This window comes from Phyllopteryx taeniolatus, chromosome 6, assembly GCF_024500385.1.
Source record: "Phyllopteryx taeniolatus isolate TA_2022b chromosome 6, UOR_Ptae_1.2, whole genome shotgun sequence".
NCBI classification, from domain to species: domain Eukaryota; kingdom Metazoa; phylum Chordata; class Actinopteri; order Syngnathiformes; family Syngnathidae; genus Phyllopteryx; species Phyllopteryx taeniolatus.
The window spans coordinates 9,550,905-9,563,066 of record NC_084507.1 but is presented as its reverse complement, the minus strand read 5'-3'; the positions used below and the strand labels follow the sequence as shown (position 1 = coordinate 9,563,066).

The 12,162-nt window shown below is 38.0% G+C and overlaps 1 protein-coding gene across 4 annotated transcripts in view; it reads right to left on the bottom strand.

Moving 5' to 3' along the window:
- Window positions 1-12,162, bottom strand: part of LOC133479563 (CUB and sushi domain-containing protein 3-like) — a 283,130-nt gene that overhangs the window by 117,994 nt on the left and 152,974 nt on the right. For all 4 annotated transcript variants that reach the window (XM_061776717.1, XM_061776718.1, XM_061776719.1 and 1 more), the window contains exons 32-37: window positions 11,173-11,286; window positions 10,504-10,599; window positions 9,954-10,157; window positions 3,373-3,497; window positions 3,146-3,242; window positions 2,343-2,447 (exon numbers count right to left, since the gene is read on the bottom strand). In XM_061776717.1, coding sequence (XP_061632701.1) covers window positions 2,343-2,447; window positions 3,146-3,242; window positions 3,373-3,497; window positions 9,954-10,157; window positions 10,504-10,599; window positions 11,173-11,286 — 741 coding nt within the window. The remainder of the gene's footprint in view (window positions 1-2,342; window positions 2,448-3,145; window positions 3,243-3,372; window positions 3,498-9,953; window positions 10,158-10,503; window positions 10,600-11,172; window positions 11,287-12,162) is intronic.

Below are 12,162 nucleotides of genomic sequence, written 5' to 3'. Positions count from 1 at the left end.
GCTTCCAGTCAGCTTTAGGATATATTTTAAAGTTCTGCTACTGGTCTATAAATCACTAAACGGTTTAGGTCCTGAATACATGAAAGAAATGCTAATGGGATATAAACCCAGTCGGGCTCTGAGATCGACAGACTCAGGTCAAATAGTGGAGCATAGAGTCCAAAGCAAACATGGTGAAGCAGCATTTAGCTATTATGCTGCACACAAATATAATAAGTTGCTACTATCGACTAGTCCGTACCATTTTAATAAACGGCAGCATAATGCATTTGCATTTTTTTAGCCAATTAAATTAGTAATTGAACATGATTTTGGGGTGGTGTTGTATTGATGTTTGTGCGCTACTGTAAATGCTAGCAATATAAAGTATATATTTTTTTAATTTCCTGAAAAGTAGTTATTTTGGAGATGAGAGGATTCTGCCCAACAGAGATGATATGGTTACATAACTACCTGTTAAAGTACTTAAAAGAATCTGATGGCCATGTTTAGTGTTAAGTGAGTGGACTGCTTTTAAACCTGGCCTAACATTTGGTGCCTCCACGGCAATATGCAAGTATTCACTCTCCACTCTGAGAAACGTGTTTTCAGAAAACAAGTGCACAATGCTCTATAAAATAAAAAGCCCAGTTGGTTTAGCTGGCACTTGAGAGATGTAACCCAAAAAAATTAATGGAAGGATGCAGTCACATATAGAAAAATGCCCACACTTGCCGCCACGATTCTTCTAAAGCAAAGCCGTGTCTAATTTACCCAACGCACGCCAGCCTTTATTGAGCGTCAGAAAGTGCTCCCCGCGCTGACCTTCTGCCGACCTCCTGGATGTGCTGTGATGCCAACACTGAATGTAGAGTAGATGTGCTTACCATACACTGGCTAATTTAACCATATGCCCCTACTATTTTGAAACAGTGAGGCGGAAGTGCATAACACCTCGCTCAAAGACACATTTTCAGAAATAGGCAGATGACTAAAGACTTACTTGGTTGTGATGGGTGGGGGCAGGTCCTCCAAAAACCCAAATCTTTGTATTAAAACAAATCAAAAGTAAAATGTCCATAATATGCACCCCTCAATCATTGATATTTGAAAAGGATTCTAGGAGGTGAGCCAGGTCTCTTCCTGGTCACTATAATGGTGCCCTTGAGCATTCCAGTGAATTCATGATTGGTCTGGGACACCGTCTCCTAACTCTGGCATCTATTAGTTACTGACTGTTTGATCTAAAATTGGGCATGTCTGGAGCATTGAGTTGGGCATCGTTTGAATTTGAGCGATTCCGCTGCCGATTCTGTTTCCTTATTTTGATTCCGTCTCCAAATGATTCTCGATTCCGATTCTTTTAGGGGGCTGGGTCACAAAAGTTTGCATGGTTTAAATAAAAGGTGTCCAAATTGTGAAAATCTATTTTCTTAGCACCTCACAGCTTAGACTTAAATGAACATTTGACTCCGGGTTCTTTATAACCAGTATCAATATCAAACCTATGAACTAAAAGGCAATGTGTGTGCAATTGCCTTAATATTCATTAATTAATATTTCAGCTAAAATTAAATATAGCATTGTTAAAATTGGTATTTGGGACTGTTTTATCACGTCAAATGGTTTATATGTGCAATATAATATTTAATATATTTTAAATATTTTTAATATTTTGAAGGGTACGCACCAAATCTCAGCATTTTGGCACGAAAAGTAACTTCATAGGGCACCGGTGATTTTTTATTTTTTATTCCAATGGATGGAACCAAATTCTATAAAACGATCCCTTTCCTTACCCACTGATGAGGCACAAGGTTAGTGTTTGTGATACTGTGAGACAACATTTATGTGAATTTTGTCCAAATTCATTGTGATGTAAAGTTGCTTCGAAGTTTTAGCTCCATGTTAAGACTTTTTTCTGTCATCGGCTCTTACTTTGGTTTGAAGACTAAAATAAACCCTAAAAACCATCAGTGCAAAAGTGCAACCAATCGTTTACCTTGTTAGCTGTCTCAATGTTGGCATAGACATATTTTATTGTTTCACTCACCCAATTAACTTCACTGAAGCTCCGCGCGGTGTAGGCTGAGGCTCAGAGCGCGTCAGACGCTACACATCGTGAAAACCTCTTGACTATAAACAGACGTGCTAACCACTACACCATTGTGCTGCTTAAGACAAAAACATCAATTATCATTTCAAATGTTTATTCTGGACTGTTTCACTAGAAGACCAGCGGAGCAGATGGAATACCTCACTCCATCGACGACATTACTGTCACTCGGACCAGTCATTGCACTTTTATTTGTCCTATTTGACAAACAACACGACGGACTCAGACAAGCCATTTCTCCTCATACCTGTGTACTCCAAATGGAAGCCAGCCGCCGACACACTGATGTCAGACTGAAAGGTCAGGTAGAGGTTGTTTGATGTGCTGTTCAGTAGTTGGGGAATCGTCGTGCCTGTATTTATAGAGGATAAAGTGCACACTCAAGACACTGTCTCCATTGTCCTTAAGCATTTTTATTTCCATCCCCCTATTTAGGTCCAACAAAACTATGTGAACACACTTACTACTCATAATGAATATGCTGCAGGAGAAAAAAGTGTAACTTTGTGTGTGTTCTTATATTCAAAGTAGAACTATTTTTTGGCTCCAAAAATTGTTTTAAAATTAAAATTTTGAAAAATGGGAGAACTTCCATTTTAAATAATCCCGATGGAAACTAAGGATAATAATAAGCACATTTCACGGATGGCCGACAGTTTAAAATGTTTAGCCGTGTCAAAGCCCATTACAATGACAGCAATAAGAACTGCAAAAAGTGCTAACCCTTGAGACATATTCACCCTTGATGAATTTAATTTTGAGGTAATGGTGAAAATGATTTGATTTCACATTTACAATCTAATGCTGGTTCCATAATCCTGCAATTCCACTCTGGGGACAGAGATTTCTTTATGAAGATCTCTAAAGAGATGCGAGACTTTTGTACTGGAGGGTATTCTTTGGCATCTTTTGATAGCTGGCTTTACACAGCGCTCCCAAAGAGCACATCAATGGTCATCTGCTTCATCACCACAATTGTGCTTCCAGGAACTTGTGATCTCTGACTTGCAATTCCAGATGCCATATGACATTCACTTGAATCAGTTTTACCTGAGTAACTACCGAGCCTTGGCGCATTGCCATCAACTCCGTCAAAAAAATCCAGCGAATCCCAGTTGTGCTCTGTTGCAAAGGTCACAACTTGAATCTAGAAGAGACAAAAATGGTACACAGGTGTAGCGTATATTCATAACAGACGGAAGGGCTACCTTCCTAAACCAAGACACAGAGTGGAGTTAATTAAAACATGAATATCAAACAGGGCAAGGGTAGCTTACTTGGATGCCAGCTCCCTCTGGAACAGTTATTTTCCAGGCACAGTTCAGATAGTTAGCATATGGATCTGGGTATCCAGGAGAGAGTATCGTGCCTCTGCGGCCTGTCAGCACTCCTCCACAGGGAACTGTAAAAAGTGTGACAGAAAGTGACTGAGACATAATTGTTGGGGGTTTAAATTGAGACTTTAAGCCAACACTGATATCATATGTTTAAAGATCATCTTTAAAATCACTTCACTTAATGCCAGATAGTTAAGCCGGAACAGACAAACTAGCTATTGTTGAGGAAGGCTGTCTATTATTTTGGACAGTTTCTTAGCCGAATTTTACAACCTTGCCCACATGATTTAATGCCAAGTCAGGTTTATATGGCGTCACAAAATTGTGTCTTGCAGCATTCATAAACAGTTCAGCCTTAAAGTGAAACTGTAACCCCTGCTGGAAGCATCAATCACATCTGTCAACTGAGAATTCTATTCATCTTCCCAGCGCAACTTGTTTCTCCTACTGCCACAAGTGAAATATTTATCGAGGCTTTTGAATGTTCCATTGGTTTCAATGACCATGTTGCACTCACATTGTTTGAGAAATTAAAAAATCCATACATCTGAAAAAGAGGGAAACCAGCGTGTACATACATAAGTTTTTTTTAAATAGATATAGGCCAATGGGCCTTGAAGCCAACCAGTTGTGCTCTTCAGGCCATGAGGGATTGTCGTGACCCAGCACTTGGAACAAAACCTCCAAGGATTTATGATGAGTAATAACCAAATACAGAATAAAATTCACACTCTTTATACTGAAATATACATCCAACAATGACTGCAACAAGACAATACATGCCATTTAGAGCAATTAAGGACATTTTAAGATCGTTACTGGCTATATATAGTGCCAAACACATTTATTAGATCACCTGTGCTGAGCTTTAAAGAAAATACTGTGCATATATAATGTACCGGACAGTCATCCACTAAGGCCACAATCACACTTCATGCCATTATGTCATGGTAATATCATCACCGGCTGAGGCCTGTCACGTGTTCACTGTTCAGCATTAGAATTAACATCAGATTGATTAGAAATTGTTTTGAATTCTACTATATAAGTTGAATACTGAAGCTACTGATGGTGTCGTGGTTCACTCGCCTGACTTTGGTGCGGGCAGTGTGGGTTCAGTTCCCACTCAGTGATGGTGTGAATGTGAGTGCGGATGGTTGTCCGTGTCTATATGTGCCCTGCAATTGACTGGTGACCAGTTCAGGGTATAGTCCGCCTTTCGCCCGAAGTGAGCTGGGATAGGCTCCAGCGCCCTGCGACTCTAACCAGGATAAGCAGTGTTGAAAATGGATGGATGGAAGTTGAATACTGAAGTTCAGTACCTCGGACATTGAATGTTCTTGTTCTGAACATCATGATTCTGTGAATGCTAAAATCCTGGATACTGTGTAATTTATGTACTGACAAATTTGACTTCAGCTCCACCCTTTCTGAGTGACGGAGTTAGATGCTCATCAAACACTTTGATTTCCATTTGTGCCGCGCCAAAATAGTTTTTATAAAGACACAAATTGTGTCAACATGTGGATTTGTTGGGTGTTGTTTTGCTGTTGGATTTTTGCTTGGTCTCACCTTGTTCCACTGACTATGGATCGTTCCCAGAACTTTTCCCTAGTCTGGAATAATTTTTATCTTTTGATGCCAAATAAGGTGAATCTTTTTCTCCTTTGGGCATTGTTTACTGTTAGTTGTTTTATTAAATATGTGTGCACTCTGTTCTGGTAAGAGATTTGAATTGTTTTCAGATAAATTCACTTTTTATTTTATTGTAGGTGAAGTGTCGGCTCTGCTCCACAGAGCTATCTAACATCAATAAGAGCACTTCATCAATGTTGAGGCATTATAGAGCTCGGCATGGCAATAAAGAATTGGCAGATACTCGTGTGAGTACCCCAGGTATGTTGAAATTCTCACAAAAAAAAATTCAAAAATAGTTTATTACACACAAAAGGCTTTGTGTGACTCTATAATATTGTTTGTAAAAATTAGTCCTTTAATAAGCTTTTAACAAAATATTTCCTTTTGGCTTGCAGTTCCTAACAAGCAAGCAGTGGATGAGGCTATGGTCAACATGATCATCAAAGACTGTCAGCCATTCACCATTGTTGAAATTTAGGGATTCGGGGAGCTCCTGTAGTTTATCAACTCGCACTTAAATTTTTGTGCTCATCATCTTCATCTGTACCCTGTGAAATAATTTTTTCTAATGCGGGGGAACTGGTGTCTAAGAGGAGAAATCGCCTTGGAGCAAAGACACTTCAAAAACCTTTGTTCCTCAATAAAAATGCATAAATGAATCAATGTTTAGTCTTTTATTTCGTATGATTGAACACTTAACAAAATTCCATCCATAAGTTAAACATTTTAACTCTGAATTTTATTACAGAAAAAATTGCAATATTTTAGATACCAACTCATTTCACCATTTACACAAACAAGGTTTTAAGCAAATTTTAAACTATTCTCATAAACAACTCAGCAAACAAATTGAGCAAATGAAATTATACAATGATGAGATCATATTTTCAGTAAAGGACTAGCGACTAAATATTATTTCACAGGCTGATGTTGGGTTTGCAGCATGTAAGCTTTTCCATCTTGTTTTTATTTTGTTTCCCTGCAATTTTAGAACTACTGCAGGGGTCACTATTGAGTGACCAACAGAGAGTCAATACAGTGCCGACACAGTTTGTGTAGTGTGTCAATACACTCCTTGAGGTATCATCATCCCATCACTACTCTATGAATCTTGCATGGCCTCTTAAGTGTGTTATACAGTATATTCCTGTGCATTACCCTCAATATTTGCAGGATGAATACATGCACTGTCTACATATTTCTTCTGTCCCTTGTGTACCGTTTAGGAACAGGTTAATTGTAGGATTTAATAGTTTAAAAACACATCTAGCATACGACCAAAATCTTAACTGGAAACTGCAGATACATTTCAAGGAAAGACTTACAATCTTGCTTTGATTTAACTGCTCCTTTGAGTCCCCTGAGCTGTCACTTCATATAATTTGTAGAGCGAGATTAGAAATCATGAGGCTCATAAAAATATGAGAGCTCCCCACCCATCTCAATCTGTGACAAGATCATAATTCAGAGTTACCACAGGTAGACGAGCATTGGGACTTCACATTATGAGACATTGTTTGCACTGTTTGATGTGTCTTCACAGTGTCTTTTAATTAGGCATTTAAATCAATATATCAATTATTTCTGTCTGCATTGTGCATTACCTGTTTTATTTTACATTCACTTTTGCATTAATAATGTATTAAATCTATTACTTTTTATGGATTTATTTTAAAATATTTTACCCATTTATTTAATATATCATTTAATATTGCTGATATATGCATTCTAGTTAAAATACATTTCAGAATGTGTGTGAATAGATGTGTAAGCAATCGCAATACAGTAATACCAAAATAGTGGTACCATGGATATGTTAGAAAAAATCAAATTCACGCTTCCTTATTTCTTTGAGTTGTACCATTGTTTGAACCTGTTATAGTTCTTAATTGAAATGGCATTTTTTCCTATTGCACTTTTGCAAGCAGTAACACAGAGGGTATTCGTTGTCTTTCATAATTCAAATGAATTATAATGACCAAAAATGCCTGACTATTAACATGAACCAATGTATGGCAAAAGACTGAAGAGGTTGCGACATTCTCGGGACAAGCTTATTGTATGCCGCAAGTCATCAGGAGAAATTACACAAAGAAATGAAGAACAAATATAGAATATTTTTTTTTTTTAAAGCCTGAACTATTTAAAAAACATATATCTAATGTTTAAAAACATGCTCCGTCCGGGGCTGCTTGTTCAATCTTAAAAAAGACCATGAATTTCATGGTGTTGGCTTACTGAGAATGAATCAGCGCAAACTGTGACCTTATGCAAATCTGAGCACTTATAATTTTCTATAATTTGAATGATTTAGTATTTGTGTAAGATTTGCTGCATAAGCATATAAGATGAGCGAGAAATAAAAAGAAGTGGAAAAAAAATCGTTTTAACTTTTATTTCTCCAGTAAAATATTCTTGTTAATTTCAACTGATTGAAGACTTACTTAAGCAGATACTTAAAATGATGGTGAATAATTTCCTTGTGAAGGTAGTTAGTGCCACAGTTTAAATGAGCCTGTGGAAAATCATCTGCAATGCTTTAAATTTTAAAAGGTACACTGTAAAGTATTTTGTTTTTGTCTCACAATGTGGGAGACGTCTATTCTTCACCATAAGATCAACAGGGCAGATCAACAGTCTGTGTGCTGTTCCGGCCGGCAAAGGTGTTTTTGCTGCAAGCACAAACCATTTTCAGCACAAATTGAGCATTAAATGACAATCCCCAACAACATATCTCTCTTTGTTTGCTTTACAAGGAAACCTTAAGCTATTACTATTGTTATTTATTTTACATAGAGCTATTATTTTATTTGACAGTATTTACTCTGTTGCTGTTGGAAAATGGAAAATTTATGTTACGTGGTTTCCAATACACTGTTGAACAATATTAATCAGCAAATCACTCATCCATTCATCCATCCACCCATGTTTGTGCATTTAACCCCCATTTACTATAGTAATGATGATAATAAGGATGATGTGTTCAATTTATGCAGTTCAATCTCTAATTTTACTCTGAAATGATAGCACAGAACAAATTATTAACTATTCAAGTTACAAAAAAATAAAAATAATAATGGACTCAATCTACAAAGAGAAATGTATTCTAAAACTTTGACTCATTAAAAGTAGCCTGCTTTGGGCAGATAAAACAGCTGAACACACGTGGCATTATCTCTAAAATGGAAATAAAATATTCTTCAGAAAGTTCTTCCCAACTCTCTTGTGGACGTTACCATAACTGTGTGGCTATTCGCTGGACTTGAAGTGCTTGACTCTCAATAAAATCAATCAATAAATAAATAATAAAAAAAAAAAGGAGAAAACTGACGTGTTCTAAAACATTTGACGGGTACACTACCACTGATAAACCACAAGCTCATAGCAGCCCTTCTTAGTTCAGACTCCCAAATCTTTACCAGGGCTAATTCCCTTCACCAAGCAGGAAATAAGAATGTTGCTAACAATTTGCGTTGGTGCGATTCTTTTTTTTTTTTTTTTTTTTTTTAAACGATGGTTGCAAGAATAGTCAGAAAATTCCAAAGTTGGCAACACTGAAGCCAAGACATTGATTGCTCTTGTTCACTTGCACTGTCGACACACATCAAAATAAAAGCAGCGCATACCTTAAATTTCATTTTGCTCACATGGAGGCTGCGACGGCCAGTCAGAGACTGTGGATGTGGCCCGTGGGCCGTACTTTGTCTTTAAATTCATCCAAGAGATCAGTTGGTTGGGGAAAAAAATGACCACAAAGCAACAACCAATTGTGCTCCATTGAGAACTAGACCAAAATTGTTTTTTTCACCCCTGCATATTGCTCCTGATGGGTGGAAACCTTGCAGCTCCAAAGCCATCACTTTTCAGGAAACCAAACCAGGTTAGTTGTGCCATTAACATTGCATCATCAAAATGAGCAAGCTATTTTCAACACTTTATATGGGTACATAATTTGTTAAAAAAAAAAAAACCCACTTGAGAATTTACCAGTAGTATCGATTTTTGAAAAAATGTTACCAAATTTGAACATAGGTGGTTTTGGCCCGACGCCGGCGATATATTATTTTTCTTATACTATTGTTTGCCCAAATGTGGAACTACACATTGCAGCCAAATTTGATCCCCAGCTAAATTGTGTTTAAAACGAATCTGCATATTGCACTGTTTCCCTTATGTGGCTGTGAATTCCAACAATCCCTGACTCAAGGTCTACCGCACTCAGAGGCCGGGAAATTTCACTGGCTGGCACAACGCCAGACCTTTCATCCACGTCCACCATTCAGTGTCACTGTCCTTGTCAGACGGAATGTATGTCCTGCTGAATGCGCTTGTTTTGGTAACAGTGGGTGCTGATGCAGCATGTAAATCATAGGTATGTTGTGAGTATGTTATGCCAAACAATCATGGAGAGACCCATGTTGGTTCTGGTACAGTTAACAATGCTTTGTACATAAACATGCTTAGGTCATTACTAGCATCCATGGATGAAATCATATTCCTTTATACAGGTACTTTATAACATTTGATATGTTTATAATCAAATGACATCTGATTCCTTGTCATTTCCCATTTTGCAAATATGATGTATGCTATACTGTATGCATGAGAATATAGCATATTTTGTCAAGTCTGCCTCTATTAGATACAACAATGCTTATTGCTTCTAATTACATGACAATATAGTCATATAAAAATAGACTAACATGAAGTTCACAAGAGTGAGCCCACGTTTGATTCGAAACATAAAGCTCTTGTATTTCCAACCAAACCAGAAATCAGTCCATGCTTTGAAAGAGGTGACAGGCATTATCTTATGTTACACACTAGCTCCATCAGTGTGTGACTGTGGAGAGAGAATAGAGAGGGGGGATGAGGCCACTTACCAACACATGTGGGCACAGTGCCGTTCCACTGGGCCAGGGCACTGGGCACAGCCTCACACTTGATGGCACTGGCACCATGCATCGTATAGCCTGGATTGCATTCAAACAGCACGCCCATACTTGTGCCAAAGTCATTCCCTATGCGTTTCCCAAAACGGGGCTCTGGGACCGAGCTACACTGAGAGGAGCTTGTCCTGGGGACGGCTAGGAATGAGATGAAAGACGGAGTGGACAACGATAGTATTGGGAGAGTGGTGGATAGGCATGATAGACAGAGAGACAATGGGGGAAGAGACAGGAAGACAAAGGACGGAGAATGGAATGGTTAGAACATCATGCCATGCATTAATGTTTTCTGGTCTGCCTGAATAAGCACTTTGACTGCACCGCATCCTGCTCTGTTGTGCTCTGCCACACACAATTATAGAATGAGTTCCGAGTAAATTATATTTTTAAAAACAATCTAAGGAGGCAAACTCGTTGGACCTTCAGGGTCAATTAAGACAGCCCATGTCAAAATCAGGGAACAGTTTCTGAAAAGAAGCCTTACCTTGGTAAACAAAATGAAATCCTTTTGCTGTGTCAGTTCCGTTTGAGGTAAACTTGAGTGTTACCTTGTTTCCTGAGCTCAAAGGAAGTGTCTCCCCTGAAATGTAAAAGCAAATGAGACACAGTCAACATTATTTTTACAATGCCCCTCATTTTAATGACCGTACATAACCACCTCATTGTGTTCTCATGTTCTCTGGTGGGTTGAAAAAAAAACGTGTGGCTTTCAACATTTACATTTAAAATTTCATTTAAACTAGAGTTAAAAAAAATAATTGTGGTATCAGTGGAGAAAAAAGAGGACTAATTAATTGTCTCTATATTGTATCATTGTCTCATAAACACTGTGTGGAAACAAGTGTCAACAGATGGCTTGTATTTGTTACATCGGGATCCAAGAGTGTATTCAATTCTCATGATTACTCGCTTATTACTACTATGTTTTTAGATTCCTGGAGCAGTACAATTGATGAAGTGAAGCTGATAAGGTGCTCCAGATTCTTCCTTTATTTATCTAGTGTAAAGTGTTATGTGAGGTGTGGTGACTGTCCTTGAAAAAAAAAATAGTACTTTTGTAACGTGATTTTGAAAGTCTGTGATCCAGCATAACACACAGACAGACAGACACACACACACACAAAAGACTTCAAAAGGTATTGTCCATTTTTACCTGAATGGGATCCATAAATCGATGAGAGAAGCGATGACTCTGTTGAGGATCCATCATAGATCTCGACAACATCACTGGTCAATGTATGAAACACCACAAACTGGCCAAACAACACTGCAAGTAAAGGACATAAATGAAGAACAGATGAAAGAGAAGAGAAGAACAGATTGTTAACTAACTTATCTTATTGATATAATGCAAAATTACTCAGGTGGACGATATCACAGTAGCGTACAGAAACTCAACTTGTTTTTTTTTCTTTTTACAAAGAGTGATCACATACATCCCCTGAATACCTCTTTTAGCTGTGTAGCCTCTTTTTTTAATCCCTTTAAGGTGCTACTGTTGTTCCATACAAAATCTTGGTTGTGTGTGAGAATGCTGTGGAGTCCAGCATCAGATCTTTAATGAACCAAAGATATGATTTTAGATTAAATGTTTTAGGATGAGTAGAGAAAGGAATGTCACCAGCAACTAACTTAAAATGTGAAATGCAGTTCTACAAAAAAGCTTGATGGATGGTGCAACCCAATTAAAAAAGTGAAGTGAAAATAAATGACTGAGATAATGTGGATGCACAGTTGCACACCCTCATAACTGGTCACGTGGCTCTGTTCAAGACTAATCAATCACATTAAAACTCTGTTAAATGGGGTCAGCACACTCCTGCCACAGTTTACAGACCCGCTGATTAACCCTGAAAAAAGACCAAATGTTCTAATAGGCTTTTCCTAACATTTATTTTTGCATTCCACCGCCATTTCATCTGATGACGTAAAGAAACTGTGACCTAATTGGTCGTATATGCAGCCTTTTTTCAGTTTGCGCGATTCAAGATTTCATCTTGTCGCATTTGCACGAGTCCATGTTTTAACGGCTGAAAGTCACCTATTTTTCCACTGAAATCTCCTCCTCCTGCGCGTGAGAGAGCGACAGAGAGAGAGAGAGAGCGACAGAGAGAGAGAGCGCAACAGATAGAGAGAGAGAGAG